This window comes from Ursus americanus, chromosome 36, assembly GCF_024610735.1.
Source record: "Ursus americanus isolate L20-20 chromosome 36, mUrsAme1.1.p, whole genome shotgun sequence".
NCBI classification, from domain to species: domain Eukaryota; kingdom Metazoa; phylum Chordata; class Mammalia; order Carnivora; family Ursidae; genus Ursus; species Ursus americanus.
The window spans coordinates 26,441,498-26,459,579 of NC_142162.1; the positions used below are offsets into that span (position 1 = coordinate 26,441,498).

Genomic DNA, 18,082 nt, shown 5'->3' on the forward strand with positions numbered 1-18,082 from the left:
TCCCCAAGCAGTTTATGGCCCACCAAGAGTCTAAAGAATACATTTAATGTCTTTATAAATTAAAATTCTTAATTCTCTCTCCTCCTAAAACAAAAAAACCTGTAAACTCAAAGAACAATAGTATTTAAATGTAATGCAATTTTGTGAAATCCCTAATATTACACGGAAAAATTCCCACAGGGCTCAAACTGTATCTTCATATCAAATCTGGAATTCTCTTGTATAAGTTAAGAGCATATACTGTCACTCTAAGATTTATGGCTGTTAGAAATTGCTGGGTTTTAGTTTTAAAATGTTAAATCCCTCCAGCTAGTAAGGAAATAATCCTGGGTATCAAAGCACTTGGTAAAGGGCTATCTCCTTATTCCCATTATAAACATCTCGAGGAATCTGGAGGTTGGTCCAGGACAGGATCAAACTGGGCAATTTACTTCTCTTCTGGGGTAAGTAGCTTCTAGGTCCTTATAAATCATTTAGAACAAGACCCCCAGCCCAAATAATGAAAGAAAGGCCTTCATCCCCGCCATGGCTGAGCTAATCCAGAAGAAGCTACAGGAAAAAGGGGAGAAATAGCAGCAGCTACAGAAGGACTTGAGTAAATCCCTGTCAAGGCGGCAGAAACTTGAGGTGCGACTAACAGAAAGTAATATTGTGAAGGAGGAGTTGGCCCTTTTAGATGGGTCCAACAGGGTCTTTAAACTTCTGGGTCCTGTGCTGGTCAAACAGGAGCTGGGAGAGGCTCAGGCCACAGTGGAGAAGAGGCTGGACTATATCACAGCTGAAATTAAGTGATATGAATCCCAGCTCTGGGGCCTCGAAGGGCAGTCAGAGCAACAGAGGGAGACCCTGGCTCAGCTACAGCAGGAGTTCCAGTAGGCGCAGGCAGCCAAGGCAGGGGCTTCTGGGAAGGCCTGACCCCATGGTGGGGGGGTAGGGAATGAGGCAGCTCTAGGGTCTATACTGTAGTTAATAAAATGTGAAAACACCTGGCTGTTTTCTGACCAAACAAACAAAACCCCCAAGATGCTCTTTCTTAAAAGTGAGAAGCTCCTGTTTAGGGTGTTCTTTTGGCTTACCTTCTGTTTAGTGCCTATGCAGAGCATCTCATCTAAATGGACATTTTGAAAGTAGTCCCAAAAGATAATGCTCTACAAAATTTTCATAATGCTGATAAATTAAGCAGTACAACATAAACATTTTTCCAACACTAATTCTGCAACATAAATAATCTTTGCCAAAACATCTCCCTTTTGAAAACTGTACCCACCTTATCTGGAGTTCAGGAGGCAGTTCTTTTTCCTCTTCCCATATAGTCATTTCTACAATGTATTTTATCACTGAAGGGAATATTTTCCGGGCTTGGACAATTACCTCTTCATTCAATGGACAACGTAAATTCTGTAAGAAAGTATAGAAAAAATATAACTACCAACATTGTATATAAATAAATGGACGAGAAAATTATTAATTTTTAATTATTTTAATGACTTCATTACACCATCTTTCAGGAACAAATTCAGTTGAGCTCAAGAGGGTTACTATTCACATCAGTTTAGCTTAATTCCTTGTGGCCAAGTTGGTGCTACAGAAAGAAAGGAAAGGAGACAGAAACACAGAGTCCCCTTTTTAGTGATGCTCTCCCTTATGAATGTTCTCTGCCTTCCTGAGTAGCCTAATTATGGTAATATCAGAGAACATCTGGTTATCCCTTAGAGCTTACAAAAAACTTTTCTCACTATTTCAACTGATCCTCATATCCACTCTGTAAGAACGGGAGAGAATTAGTGACATTTAAAAAAAAGGATTTTATTTATCTATTTGAGAGAGAGAGAGAGAAAATGGGCAGGGGGGAGGTGCAGAGGAAGAAGGAGAAGCAGACGCCCCGCTGAGCAGGGAGCCCAATGTGGGGCTCGATCCCAGAACCCTGGGATCAGCGACCCGAGCCAAAGGCAGATGCTTAACCGACTAAGTCACCCAGGTGCCCGAGAAGTACTGAAATTTAAAGCATAAGGAACCCATCCAAAGTAAAAGAGCCTATAAATAGCAGAAATGACTAAAACCTGAGTCTTTGGCTCCCACAAAAAACAATGTTCTCTTTATTACAGACCACTAGCTCCGTAACTAAAGGCTTGTTGAAACCAATTAGCTAAAAATTGCATTCAAATGCTCTTTTGATTTTGATACAAATCAAAACCACAATGAGATACTTCTTCACACCTGCTACAGTTACTAAGCTTTTTGTTTTTTTTAAAGATTTTATTTATTTATTTGACAGAGATAGAGACAGCCAGCGAGAGAGGGAACACAAGCAGGGGGAGTGGGACAGGAAGAAGCAGGCTCATAGCGGAGGAGCCTGATGTGGGGCTCGATCCCATAACGCCGGGATCACGCCCTGAGCCAGAGGCAGAGGCTTAACAACTGCGCCACCCAGGTGCCCCTACAGTTATTATAATAAAAAAGATAATAACAAGTGCTGGCCCGGATGTAGAGAAATTTGAAACTTTATACACCGCTGGTGGAAATGTAAAATGGTGCAGCCAATTTGGAAAATAATCTGACAGATGCTCAAAATATTTAACATACTTATATGACCCAGCCATTCCACTCCTACATATCTATCCAAAATAAATGAAAACATGTCTGAAACAAAAACATAAACACAAATATTCATAGCAGCATTATTTATAATAGCCGAAAAGTGGAAACAACCCCAATGTCTATCAACTGATGAATGGATAAATAAAATGTGAATATTTATACAACAGAATATTACTTGGCCGCAAAAACAGAATATTACTTACACCAAAAAGTACATGGTACAACATGGATGAACCTTGAAAACATTATGCTGGTGAAAAAAAGCCAATCACAAAAGGCCACATACTATATGATACCATTTATATAAAACGTACACAACAGACCATACGTATAGGGACAGAAAGTAAAAGAGTGATTGCCTAAGGCTGGGGAGTTTGCAATAAATGGAGAGTGACTGCTGATGGATATAGGGTTTCTTTTGGGGGTGATGGAAACATTCTATAATTGAGGTGATGGATGAACAACTTGGTGAATATGCCAAAAAGTGCTGAATTGTACACGTGAAGTGGGAGAATTTTTTAAAATGTTATGCAAGTTATGTCTCAATAAGCTGTTTAAACAAAAGAGTAAATAGGAAAAAAAAACCACAGGAGCTCTTTAAGACAAAAAAAATCCAGTAGTAATTCAATATAAGATTTTAATATTAAATTTTAACCTACCTCTGCAGACTATTCTAATGAACTGTATTTCATTCTGTGTTCACCAAACTCTTAACCTACACATTTTTACTCTTTTGCACCTATTCTTTCTCCCTCCCCAATGATTTATGATTTCAATTTTTTTTTTTCAATTTTTGCTTTCTCTTCAATATATCACCTTCTCTTCTGGAGATTTTGTTCAGAAGCATTTACTAGAGAGAAATACACAGAGTGCCAAAGTACTAAGACCGATACCGGTCCACTACATTCCTATATATAGGAGCTCAATATATCCTTTTGAATTCCTCAAAAAAGTAGTGTGAGGTAGTAGTGAAGAGTTAAAAGAACCAGCTCATTACTTTCATACCATATCAATCAGAGGTAAGTCCTTTAGAAGGGATCTGGTAAGTATATAAGAAACTTTCAAGCAAGGCATCTACAGCTTAGAAAATAAGAAGATCAATGAGAGGAAACAAAAGGGCTATAATCTAAGTAGGATAAAAAAAAATAATAATTAACCCAGAAATGTACTGCAGGACTAGAGAGAAACTGCTTTTACATATACTGGAAAGAGGCCTCTCTTCGAAAGACATTGCCAAAAGCTGGATGATTGGCTGATTAGTACCAGCCAGATTGGATTACACTTGGTAAAAATCCCCACTATGACTGGCACAATGCCATGCACCTGGCAGAGTATGGCTTTCACATTCATCAAAGCAAAGATGAAACAAAATGCCATGTACACAGGACTGTTTGTGTTGCGTGAACTGATTAGTTATATGCTAGCCACAGGTACCCCTCCCTCACCTCCAGATAATCAGTCAGTTCGAGAATATCCAGATTTACTTTTAGGATAAGCCTGAACGACCAATCACCTTTTGAATCTAATTCTAAATCCAAAATCAGCTTAGTTCAGTTAGGACTAAATTCACTATTCCGAGGCCATTATGATTCAGGAAAACCCCAAATGGACTGGAAATCCATGAGGCCGAGGGAGGGAAGCTAGTTTTGTAGACTCAATGAGTCAACTTAACTCCCAAGGATTCTTCAGGTACTTAAAACACAATGACAGGTTTTGCAGAATGACTAGTTATGGAATGAAGAGGTTATAAAAACCAAGCCACAAATTACTCTCTGATGTACCAAAATATTTCAGTACCCTTTCAAAAATACTAGAGGAAAGTGAAATAATCAGAATTAAAAGCGTTCATTAAACAAAACAAAAATGAGAATAAATTTGAAAGGTTTAAACTGGTATTCCAGTGAATGGACATTTGGTAATATTTAATCAAGTAACGGGCACTTGATAAATATTTGTCAAATGAAGGACTGGCCATCTGAGATTAGGACAAGTAAATGAGGCAATCTAAAAAATGAATGCTGAATAATAAAGTGAATGGGGGAAAAGGCTAACAATTGGTGAATGGGTAAAAAGTATATGAATATTCCTGGTACTATTTTTATTGTTGCCTCTTTTCATAAATTTAAAATTACTTCTAAATTCAAGATTTTAAAAAACATGCTGGAACTCAGAATCTAAAGATCTGAATTTTAGGTACAACTTTGCCACTGACTAGATAATGCAAACCTGAGCAAGTCACTTACTGAGTCTCTGTTCCTACTTCTATAAAATGGAGCTACTGTATCTACCTCACAAAGTAGTAATGAGGATAAAATGATACTATTCATGTGAACGATCTCTCTTAATTCTAAAACATATGAATATGTGGTATTATTAGTATCGCAAGTAAGAAAGGTAATGGGAAAAGCAGTAGAAGCTGTAATACTAATAATAACAGGTAACATTCACTTAGCCCTTAGAATATGTCTGGCATATTCTAAGGGCTAAGCACTTTGCATGTATTATCTCATTTAATCCTCACAGCCCTATGAGGCAGATGGTATTATCTCCAATTTAGAGATAAAATGAAAGGTAGAAAGGTTGATTAACTCTGCCAAGGTCACAGAGCCATCAGTAGGGTTATAAAGCAAACTGAGGACACCTGTTCTAGAGCCCATACTGTTGTGCTCTAATACTTCTACTCAAGAGAAGACAACACATTTTACCTCTCCAAATATAATTCCATTTCTTTCCATTCTGAGTTTTATAAAATAGAGTACACTACACACGAATGGTCACATGGCACAAATATACAGAATACCAGGGGTTTCTTAATGATAGATCATTATCCTTTATGACATATTGCAATGTTTTTTCCATCTGTCATTTAATCTCATGACAAAGCTTTTGCTATAAAGAAGTCATTAATTTTTGCATAAGCAAATTTATCAGTCTTTTCCTTTTTATGGCTTCTGAATTAAAAAAAAAAAACTTTGAAAGACCCAATCTACTTCAAGATTATTTTTAAAAAATTCACCCATATTTCCTTCTAACAAGTTTATAATTTTTCTTAAAAAAAAAAAAAGCTTTTAAAAATCCTTGATATTTCTGGAATTTATCTGATCAAGCTTTGTACTTTTTTCCCCCTCAAATGGGCAGCCAGTTACAAACCGCCGCCAATCTGAAATGCTATCTTTACTACCAATCTGGATTTAGATTCTCTTTTCTATTCCATTCTTTGCTGTCTATTCCTGTAGCAAGAGTCACATTATTTGGATTACTACGATTAGACCTATCCACACTCCTAACTCTTTATTTCAGCTTTTCCTGACAATTCTCAAAGATTATTTTTCCAGAAGAACTTTTGATTACTTTGTCAAGTTCCAAAAGAATATTTGGTTGTTATTCTGGTTGAGGATATACTGATTTTGTGGATTAACTCTAGAAAAAATTTTTAATTTTGTATATTAATATTGTATATTTTTTTTTAATATTGAATCGTCCAATCCAAGAATGAAGTTTATCTCCTGATATTTTCCTTCTTTCATGCCTACCAGAGTATACTTTTCAAGTTTCTTAAAATAGAGATGGCAGATTGATTTTTTCCAAGTTATTATATTTTTTCTCATGCTATAGTGAACGAGATCTTCTCTTCCATCACATTAAAAAAAAAATCTCTATACCCAACATGGGGCTTGAACTCACGATCCCAAGATCAAGAGTCATATGCGCCACTGACTGAGCCAGCCGAGCACCCCTATTCTATTACATTTTCTTTTTTCCCCCCAAGATTTATTTTAGAGAAAGAGAGCACACATGCACAAGCAGAAGGGGCAGAGAGAGAAAGTGAGAGAGTCTGAAGCAGATTTCATGCTGACTGCAGAGCCCAACATGGGGCTCGATCTCAAGACCCTGAGATCACGACCTGAGCCAAAACGAAGACTTGGACGCTTAACCAACTGCACGATCTGGGCCCCCTTCCACTACATTTTCTAAAAGATATTATTGCTTGTAAGGGCATTCAAGTAATATTCGAATACATTAAACAGAAAGACTAATGGTTTTTAATACGAGTTCTGTAACCAATAACTTGACTAAACTCTACTCTAGTTTCCATTTTTCAGTTAACATTCTTGGGTTTTCCAGGTATCATGACAATTCTGCCTGCTCTCCAATATTGATGTATGTTAGTTTATTCTGTGAGCCTATTTGACTGACTTCCAGAACAGTGTTAAATAACAGCAATAGATTTCCTTTTCTTCTCTCTATAATGGGAATACCCTGTTTCATCAACGAACATGATTAATGACTTTTGATTTCAGGTCTATAATCCTGGAAGAAATTAAGAATGTTACCAAAGAAGCTACTTTCCCAACTAAAATTAACAACTCAGGAAACAACAGATGTTGGCAAGGATGCAGAGAAAGGGGAACCCTCTTACACTGTTAGTGGGAATGCAAACTGGTGCAGCCACTCTGGAAAACAGTATGGAGATTCCTCAAAAAGTTAAAAATAGAACTACGCTACAACTCAGCAATTGCACTACCGAGTATTTATCCAAAGGATACGAAAATACTGACTTGAAAGGGCACATGCACCCCAATGTTTATAGCAGCAATGTCGACAATAGCCAAAACATAGAAAGAGCCCGGATGTTCATCTATAGATGAATGGATTAAGAAGATGTGGTACACACACACACACACACACACACACACACACACACACACACTGGAATATTACTTAGCCATCAAAAAGAATGAAATCTTGCCATTTGCAATGATGTGGATAGAACTAGAAGGCATTATGGTAAGTAAAATAAGTCAGTCAGAGAAAGACAATTACCATATGATTTCATTCATATGTAGAATTTAAGAAACATAACAGATGAACATAGGGGAAGGGAAAATAAAATGAGACAAAAACAGAGAGGGAGACAAACCATAAAGAGACTCTTAACTCTGGGAAACAAACTGAGGGTTGTTGGATGGGGTAGTTGGGTGATGGGCATTAAGGAGGGCATGCGAAGTAATGAGCACTGGATGTTGTTGTATGCAACTGATGAATCACTAAATTCTACCTCTGACACTAATAATATATAATGTTAACTGAACTGGATTTAAATAAAAATTTTTTAAAAAAGAAGCTACTTTCCCAGAAAGTGCCAAGATTTCACAAGTGAATTCCAAGAGGAGTTCATTCCAGGAATGTAAGCATGATAGTGTCATGAGTGTTTTAAACTTGATTTCACCCACTAATGTTTTATTTAGTATTTCGACATAACAATTATTAATAAAACTGATCTGTAAATTCTCTATTTTGTCAAATATGTGGTCAATATAATGTTGGCTTTACATAACAAATTTGGAAACTTTCTCTTTTCCCCCTTCTATGCTTAAGGACAGTTTCTATGTTTTTGTTATTTATTTGGTGTTTAATTGATTTTTATTTTTAATCAGTAAAATTTTTTAAATATAGAAAAACAGGAAGATAGGGGTGCCTGGGTGGCACAGCGGTTAAGCGTCTGCCTTCAGCTCAGGGCGTGATCCTGGCGTTATGGGATCAAGCCCCACATCAGGCTCCTCCGCTATGAGCCTGCTTCTTCCTCTCCCACTCCCCCTGCTTGTGTTCCCTCTCTCGCTGGCTGTCTCTAGCTCTGTCGAATAAATAAATAAAATCTTTTTAAAAAAAAAAAAAGAAAAGAAAAACAGGAAGATCAGTATAACAATCACACTTTTACCTAAATTCAGTAACTGTTATTTTTCCATATATGTATTTTTTGTTCAAGTATTTTAAGGTAAAAATTAGTCATATTTTACCCCTAAATACTTAACATGCATCTCTAAAAAAATAATTTTCTTTTTTTTTTTTAAAGATTTATTTATTTGAGAGAGAGAGAATAAGACAGAGGGAGAGAGAGAGCATGAGTGGGGGGAGGGTCAGAGGGAGAAACAGACTTCCCGCTGAGCAGGGAGCCCAATGTGGGACTCAATCCCGGGACTCCAGGATCATGACCTGAGCCGAAGGCAGTTGCTTAACCAACTGAGCCACCCAGGCACCTTAACAAAAAGAATTTTCTTACATACTTATGATACCATTATTATATCTAGTAACATTGATAATTTTTAAATATCATCTAATGTCTTGAACATATTCAGTTTTCCTAATTCTTCCCAAAATATCTACTGCACTTGGTTATTATGTCTAGGTCATTTACATCTAAATGAATCTCCCATCCCCCCTTCCAGGCTTTTGTTCTTCATGCCAGAAACCAGGCCATATTTCCTATAAAAACTCCTACATTCTAGATTTACCTTGAAATGTCCTACATTTTATATTAATCTTTCTTGTGGTCTTCTTTATCGTGTTCATGTTGCCCCTGTATTTCCTAAAAGTTAAACCCCAAGGTTTTATTAAGTTCAGGCTAAACATTTTTATCAAGAATATTTAATAAGTGGTGGCTCATTCAGTTAAGCGTCCAACTTGTGATTTCGGCTCAGATCATAGTTTCATGGGTCGTGAGATGGAGCCCTGTGAAAGGCTCCATGCTCCATGCTCCATGGGGAGTCTGCTTGAGACTCTCTCTCTCTCCCTCTGCCCCTTACTCAACGTATGCCCACGCAATCTCTCTCTCAAATCAATCTTTAAAAAAAAAAAGAAGAAGAATATTATTTCATAAGTGAGGCTCTAGGTACTTCAGTTTTTTTAATAGCTTGAGATATAATTCATATACTATACAATTCACTCAAAATACACTACTTAATGGTTTTTAGTATATTAGATATTTGTATCTATCACATCAGTTTTAGACCAGTTTCATCACCTCAAAAAAACAAAAACAAAAAAACTCCTTAGTGATTTCTTCCTCCCCCACCCAATGCCTCCAACCCCCTAGACCTAAAGAACCACTAACCTATTTTTCTGTCTGTTTAAACGTGCCTATTCCGGACATTTCACTTAAATGTAATCATATAATGTGATCTTTTGTATTTGGCTTTTTCACTTAGAGTAATGTTTTCAGGGTTCCTCCAAATTGAAGCATGTTTCATTACTTTCCTTTTACAGCCAAATAATGCATTGTTTCGATTTACCCACATTTGTTTATCCATTTATCAGTTGACGGACACTGAGTTTTATTATGAGTAATATATTATTCTGTAACGATACTATTATGATAACGCTACCATGAACATTCATGTCTAAATATTTGCTTGAACAACTGTTTTCAATTATTTTGAGTATATACCTAGAAGTGGAGTTACTGGAGTGTATGTTGACTCTACATTTAATCATTTGAAGAAATGCTAGACTATTTTCCAAAGTGGCTGCACTATTCTACATTTCTACCAACAGCATATGAGGGCTCCAGCTTTGTCACATTCTCACTAACACTTGTTATTATTTGTCTTTTTGATTATAGCCATTAGTGGGGATGAAAAAGAATGTCATGATTTTGGTTTGCATTTCCCTAATGGACAATGATGCTAAGCATCTTTTCATGTGCTTATCGGCTATGTGTATGTGTATATATATATGTATATATACTCTTTGAAGAAGTGACTATTCATGAAGAAATGACTTTGCCGGTTTTAAAAACTGGGTTGTCTTTTTATTGTGGAGTTTTAAGAGCTCTTTGTAAGTTCTAGATACAAGTCCCTTATCAGATAATATGATTTGCAAACATATTTCTCCCATTCTGTAGGCTTTTCATTTTCTTGACAGTGTCCTTTGATGAAGTCCAATTACATATTTTTTCTTTTATTTTTCAGGCTTTTGCTGTCGTATCTATCAATCCCCTGCCAAATATGAGGTAATGAAGATTTACCTCTATGTTTTCTTCTAAGAGTTTTATAGTTTTAGCTCTCACATTTAGGTCTTTGACCCATTTTGAGTTAATTTTCATGTATGGTGTGAGCTAGGGATCCAGACTCATTCTTTTGCATGTGGATATCTAGTTGTTCTGGTACCATTTGATAAAAAGACTATTCTTTTCCTAGTGAAGGCCCTTTGTATTCTGGTTTTGAAAAACAGTTGACCACAGACATGTGGGTTTATTTCTGGACTCTCAAACCTATTCTCATAATCTCTATGTTTATCATTACGTCATACCACACTGTCTTGATTACTGTTGCTTTGTAGTAGGTTTTGAAATAGGGAAGTGTGAGTTCTCCAAATTTGTTCTTTTTCAAGGTTGTTTTGGCTATTTCTGGGTCCCTTATAATTTCATGTAAATTTTAAAGTAAGCTTGTCAATTACTAAAATAGAGAAAAAAAATCTCTCAGTTGGAATTCTGATAGGAATTGTGTTGAATCTGTAGATCAACTGGGGAGTATGGCCTGTGATATCGTGAAGGAAGAATTATAGGAAGAAATATATTGGGTCTTTGTTTCTGGTATAGAGCTCCTAAAACCCTTGGAATTTCCAAAGTGATGAGAGGAATTTTTAAAGTCTTTTGTTATGCTAATGAAGTGACTTTCAGAAAGTAACAAAGGATGGGGGCTGGTTGCCAGGGGGACCAACCATGATCCAAAGGCTGGAGCTTCAAGTCCTACCCTCTGACCGCTGGAGAGGGAAGAGGGGCTAAAGGTTGAATCAATCACCAATGACCAATGATTTAATCAATCATGTGCCTATATAGTGAAACATCCATAAAAACCCAAAAGGACGGGATATGGAAAACTGGGTTGGTGAATACATAGAGATCTGGGGAGAGTGGTGTACTCGGAGAGCATGCAAGATCCCCAACCCATCCCCAAATATTTTGCCCTATGCATCTCTTCCAGCTGGCTGTTTCTAAAGTACAGCCTTTTATAATACATAGGTAATCTAGTAAGTCTAGGAAATCTGATTTCCTTAGTTCTATGAGCTGCTCTAGCAAATTAATGGAATCCGAAGAGAGGGTTATGTGAATCTCTGATTTACAGCCAGTTGGTCAGAAGCAGAAGCAAAGAGAACAACCTAGACTTCCAACTGGCATCTGAAGTGGGGGCAGTCTTGTGAGACTGTGCTCTTAACCTGTAGGATCTGATGCTATCGCCATGCAGAGAGTATCAGACTTGAGTTAAATTTGTGGGATACCTGGTCAGTGTCAATGGAGAACTGAGTTTAATCGCTTGGTGGTGTTGGGAAAAAACACCCAATGGACTGCCACATTAACAATTTTAAGTCTTCTAAATACCATATGATTTCACTCATGTATGGAATTTAAGAAACAAATGAGTAAAGGGGAAAAAAGAAAGAGAGAAAGAAGCAAAGCAAGAAACAGATTCTTAACTATAGAAAACAAACTGATGGTTACCAGAGGGGAGGTGAGTAGAGGGATGGATGAAATAGGTGATGGGGATTAAGGAGTGCACTTGTCGTGATGAGCACTGGGTGACGTATGGAACTGCTGAATCACTATATTGTACACCTGAAACTAATATTACACTGTATATTAACTAATGGGAATTAAAATAAAAACTTTTTTTAAAAGTGGGACTTTTTCCATTTATTGAGATCTTTAATTTCTTTCAACAGTGTTCGTTTTCAAAACATAAATTTTATACTGTTTTTGTTAATTTATTTCTAAATATTTTATTCTCTTTGATACTATAGTAAACGTGGAATTTTTTTCTCAATTTCTTCTTCAGATTTTTCATTACTGATGTATAAAACCACAAGTGATTTCTGTAAAATTATCTTGTATCCTACATTCTTGCTGAACTTATTAGTTCTTTTTTTTTTTTTTAAAGATTTTATTTATTTATGTGACAGAGATAGAGACAGCCAGCGAGAGAGGGAACACAAGCAGGGTGAGTGGGAGAGGAAGAAGCAGGCTCCCAGCGGAGGAACCTGATGTGGGACTCGATCCCGATCCCGGAACGCCGGGATCACACCCTGAGCCAAAGGCAGACGCTTAACGACTGCGCCACCCAGGCGCCCCTGACCTTATTAGTTCTAATAATATTTTTTTGTGGATTCCTTAAGATTTTCCATATACAAAATCATGTCATCTGCAAATAGAGCTAGTTTTATTTTTTCCTTTCCAATCTGGATGCCTTTTATTTATTTTTCTTGCATTATTAATTGCCCTAGCCAGAACTTTTAATACAGTATTGAATAGATGTGACAAGAGCAGAATCTTTGTCTTATTCCTGATCTCAGGGGGAACATATCTAATATATTTACAGCTATGAGTTTTTCACAGATGCCCTCTATCAGGGTTGAGAAAGCTCCTTTCTACTATAAGTTTGTTAAGTTCTTTTATGATGAAAGTGTGTTGGATTTTGTCAAATGCTTTTGCTACATCTATTTAGGTGATCATGTGGTTTTGTTTCTTATTCTGTTTATATGGTATTTTCCATTAACTGATTTTTTTCATTTTTCACAAACTTTTATTTTTTCCCCAATATTTCAAATTTATTTAAATTTTAGTTAACATACAGTGTAATACTAGTTTCAGCAGTAGAACTTAGTGATTCATCACTTACATATAACACCCAGTGCTTATCACAAGTGCCCTCCATTACACCCATCACCCATTTAGCCCATCCCCCTGCCCCCAGCAACCCTAAGTTTATTCTCTATAGTTAAGAGTTTCTTATGGTTTGTCTCCCTCTCTTTTTTTTTTTCCTTTCCCTTATGATCATCTGTTTCGTTTCTTAAATTCCACATATGAGTGAAATCATAAAAATATGGAACAATTCATGAGTTTGTCTGTCATCCTTGTGCAGGGACCATGCTAATCCTCTCTTTATCATTCCAATTTTAGCATATGTGCTGCCGAAGCAAGCTAACTGATTTTTAGACATTAACGATGTACTTTATCTTACATCCTGTGAGGAGACTCATTATGCCTATCACCCTACTATTAGTAATGATGCTAATACTGATGACCAGTGTCAGGAGATGACAGTATGATACCTCCATTTAAAGTTTCACTTTTTTCCTCTATGCCTAGCAAGTAATCTAGGAGATGACAATTTAGAACTATGTGAATATTGTTCTTTATCAACTCATTTCTTAATGGGTTTAGTATCCATTAATGAATCTTGCCTGAATCAAATATTTCCTCCAGATTTGCAAAATGTTAATTATTCTAATCCTATTATCCCTTCTCTATTAGCTAGCTAGCATTCACCTAGAAAGAAGAGCTTTACCTCATAAACTGGAAATACTTGTTTACCATGAAATACAATTCCTATTGAAAAGGCAGAATAGGGGCACCCACCGGAGAAGCTCAGTTGGTTAAGCGTCCAACTCTCAATTTCAGCTCAGGTCATGACCTCAGGGTCCTGGGACAGAGCCCCGTGTAGGGCTCCGTAGTTCAGAGCAAGTTCAGGGGGTGGTCTGCTTCAGATTCTCTCTCTCCCTCTGCCCCTTCCCCCACTCCTGCTCACACACGCTCTCTCCCTCTCTAAAATAAATAAATATATACAATCTTAAAAAGAAAAGGTAGAATAAATGCTTAGTTCATTCTTTTAATTACTAGTTTTTAGAGTGAGAAATTGATATAATAACCATTGCCATGGCAATGAACCACTGCCATGGCAAAATTATTTAAGTTCTTTTTAGTTTTATTAGAAACTCATGAATTTTCATATATTACGATTCAATCAGTTATAGTAGTTACTTTATTAGTATTATTTTGATGCTCCAACTGCCCAACTCCTATCAATGACAGCCCTTTCAAGCTGGGTCCTAGATTGTTTAGACACAGACCCATCCTCATAAGTTTACCTATCCCTTGACTCAGACCTGGTCAGGTATTTTTACAGGCCCTGAGTTCTTTTAGTGGGTAATGGTACTTAAAGAGATCAAAATCTGGGCCCTAGGGGGTATTCAATGCTAGAGGATTATCTGGAACAGTTTAAAGAGTATACAAAATATCTAATTTTTGCAGTTTTGAAAAGGGTTACTCTGTGAAACCATTTGAACACAGGAAGTACTTTTTAGGAAGTACTTTCTTGTGACAACATTCTGAATTTCTTCATTGGTTATTAACTGTTCAAGTTTTCTCTATGTCTGAGTAAATCATGAAATTTTATACAGCTTAATAAAATAATCCATTTTTCAAGTGTATTTGCACAGAGTCTCATAAAGAGTCTTTTATAACCCTTTTAATTTCTTCTGTATCTGTAGGTCTATAGTTATTTCCTTATTTTCCTTCCTAATAGCCTTTATCTGGGCTTACTCACTTTTCTTGATTAGGATGTACAGCAAATTGACTATTTTTTCTTTAAGAAAAGCAATTATTGAAGTTACATGTCAATTCTACTGTTCCATTTGCTCTTTTAGCCTTATATGTAGTTTGCTCTTACTTATCAAATCGACTGCTTAACAAATAGAACAAAAAAATTCACCCTTTAGACAAATGAATATAGAGTGGGATAAAACTCCTTACATTTAAATACTAGAACATAAAAATCAGGATTCTTAATGGAATTGAGTTTAACCCATACACATAACATTTCTTTCTATATCATTGTATCAAGCTTAAAATAATTAGCAATTTTTAAAAATAGTATTCTTACCTCTTTTGTAGTACCTGCTCTTCCAGGTTCATGACTTACACAAAAAGGGCCAGTTTTCCATGCCTCTGTGTCTCCACAGTCACAAAATCCCCCTCCAGTAGAAGTATGCATCTGATAAAAATGAAAAATGAGTTTGTCTTGATTTCAAAACACATTACAAAGCAAGAAGGACAAAGATGACTCAAATAATAAATGCTCCCCAATACTTAAACCTTAACTGGCATTAATATAATAGAAACCAAATAAACCGAAAACCATTTTAGTTAACCAAAATAAATAAAAATCTGAACATTTAATCACAACAAAAATAAGCCTTTAAAAATTGACAAAATTTTGAAACAAACATGCTTTGAAACAACTAATTCTTAAATAATAGTTTTTAAAATTGTGTACTAATGGAAAACAGACTGTGAAGTGTGCAAAAAAAAATCAACCCACTTTGCAACACCTAGAATGCTTGAGTAATGACATTTTTCTGCTTAAACACACTTCTAAAAATCATTATAATAATACTTATATAGTTAAGAAACTTTACAGTATTTACATCTATTTGATGTTCCATTGCAACTAAAATTATTTACTTTTACTTTTATTATTATAATTATTTACTATTCACTTTTCCTTTCGGGGTACCTGCAAACAACAAAAAAATGATGCAACATATATGAATCCAGATAGAGGATGATGACAATGACCTGATTTTGAATCTTCCCCAAAACCTTCCTCTCCCACACATAAAATAAACAAGGAGAGCAATAAAACCACATATGATTCATGTCTGCAGCATTCCTGAGAGATGAAAAATAAATGCCACGGCCTTCAAATGACTTGTTCGATTAGAGTTCCTGTTGCCTATTGCTTCAAGCCTACAAATGCAGACTAGAGAGGAGCTTAAGAGACTGCATGAAAGAAAACAGAGGGGTACGGAGGACTTAGATGAAGCACACACAAAGTCACGTCCAATGTTGAGGAACACAGGTTGAGACTTGGCAGTTCCCAGGGAAAGATCCAAAGTGAGCATAACCAGAAGTGGCAACATGAGAGAAGCACTGATTTTGGACGAAAATGAAAAACATTAAAAAAAAAAAAAGTGATAAGCCCTCAACAGTGTGGCAGTAAATGAAAAAAGGAAATAAAAAGGGAAAATTAAGGATCCTACAGAAATGAGAGAAACAATACAGGCCAAACTCTCCTCACCTCACCTCTACCACCAATATCATCTATAAAATAAATTACAAACAAGAGGACCGAACTGATAGAAGAGAGCATTTGTGGACACTGTCCATGAAATAAAAAATAGAAGCAGACCATATTCATACAAAACTATTATCAAAAAAGAAAGGCAAAAAATGCAGTAAGAGCCAAAACCCAATCACAAAGCTGAAGAAAACTGTAATATAATGCTCAAACTTAATTTCATAGCCTCGAACAAGCATTTGGGGGATATGAAAGCCCTTAATCAGATTAAAGCACTTTTAATTAGAAACAAAGAAACTAAGAACAGAAGTGGACAAAAAAGGAATAAATGAGACCTGACTGAACTCAGGGGAAAAAAACAGAAGAGAACCAGAAAATCCTACCAGAAATGAATTCTAAATTACAAGGTGTCCAATAGATTCAAATGAAAAATTAATAAGTAACATTAAACAAAGCAGGAAAAACAATCAAGAAATGAAAAATGCAATAATTAAAGAAATACAGGGCCAGAGAGAAATCGGTTCCAACAGAAAATACGGATAACTGGAGTCACCCAAAAAAGAAAATCTAAACAATGGAACAGAGCTGATATTCAAAACTGTAGTCTAAGGGAACTTCCTAAAATAAAAGACCTCAATCAACACACTGAAAGCATCCACAGTAACTAAAACTCACCCAGTACGATCAACTCTGAAGTATATCCTACTAAAATTCTAAGACTTTAAAGATAAATGTCCTGAGGCTTTCTGGCAAAAAGATGAAATAACATAGTAGCAAGAAAATTAGACTGGTATCAGACTTCTCAATGACAACATGTAAAAACAAGACAATAGCAGAGCTGTGTTTTCAAGGAAAGAAAATGTAAATCAAGAATGTTATCTCCAACCAAGCTATAAAAATACAATTTTGAACATGTCAGAACATCGGGAATACTGTATATATGAGCCCTTCCTGAGGAATCTACTTGAATAGAGATCAGCAAACTTTATGTATAAAGGAACAGATAGTGGGGTGCCTGGATGGTTCAGTCCGTTAGGCATCTGACTCTTGATCTCAGTCAGCTCAGGTCTTGATCTCAGGGTCATGAGTTCAAGCCCCGTGTCGGGCTCCATGCTGAGCGAGGAGCCTACTTAAAAAAAAAAAAAAAAAAAAAAAAAAAAGGAACAGATAGTAAATATGTTAGGCTTTTCAGGTCATATAATCTCTGCTGAATTACTCAAATCTACTGTTGTAGTGCAGAAACAGCCAGAGACAATAAATGAGCATGGTTATGTTTCAATAAAACTTTATTTATGATCACTAGAATTTAAATTTTATAAAATTTTCATGAAATAGGAATTTCATGTATCAAAAATTATTACTTTTATTATCTTTTCCCCAACCATCTATATAAAAACAAACTTAGCTTGCAGGCCATACAAAAACAGGCAGTGATGAACCACAGACTAGTCCACCAACCCTTAGAGGATGAGCTTCATCTGACCAAGAGGTGACTAGGAAGACCTCAGAAAAAGGGCAGATGGTGAACATTTATAAATTTAATTGCAGAGTTAAGAATAAATCAAAAGTAAGGACATGAATGAAGAATGTAAACATTATATGATCTAACAATCAGAAGGGCTACAACTAAAAATTGGGACAAGGGAAAGAAAAAGTAACATTAAAATTATCGACTATTATACGGGTCGTAAGAGGAAATCAAAGATACCATCAAAACTGACAGACTAGGGGCACCTGGGAGAAACAGTTAAGCGTCTGCCTTCGGCTCAGGTCATGATCTCAGGGTCCTGGGA

The 18,082-nt window shown here is 36.1% G+C and overlaps 1 protein-coding gene, 1 non-coding gene and 1 pseudogene across 2 annotated transcripts in view; 1 reads left to right on the forward strand and 2 right to left on the reverse strand.

The window, feature by feature from the left end:
• The window catches only part of UBR1 (ubiquitin protein ligase E3 component n-recognin 1), a 133,225-nt gene that overhangs the window by 89,046 nt on the left and 26,097 nt on the right, over positions 1 to 18,082 (reverse strand). The window contains exons 4-5 of the mRNA XM_045771719.2: positions 15,093 to 15,203; positions 1,268 to 1,398 (exon numbers count right to left, since the gene is read on the reverse strand). Of these exons, the coding sequence (XP_045627675.2) occupies positions 1,268 to 1,398; positions 15,093 to 15,203 (242 nt within the window). The remainder of the gene's footprint in view (positions 1 to 1,267; positions 1,399 to 15,092; positions 15,204 to 18,082) is intronic.
• On the forward strand, positions 526 to 915 carry LOC123776041 (prefoldin subunit 6 pseudogene; annotated as a pseudogene).
• On the reverse strand, positions 13,248 to 13,350 carry LOC123776534 (U6 spliceosomal RNA). The gene has a single exon (XR_006775388.1). It is a non-coding gene; the product is annotated as a U6 spliceosomal RNA (small nuclear RNA).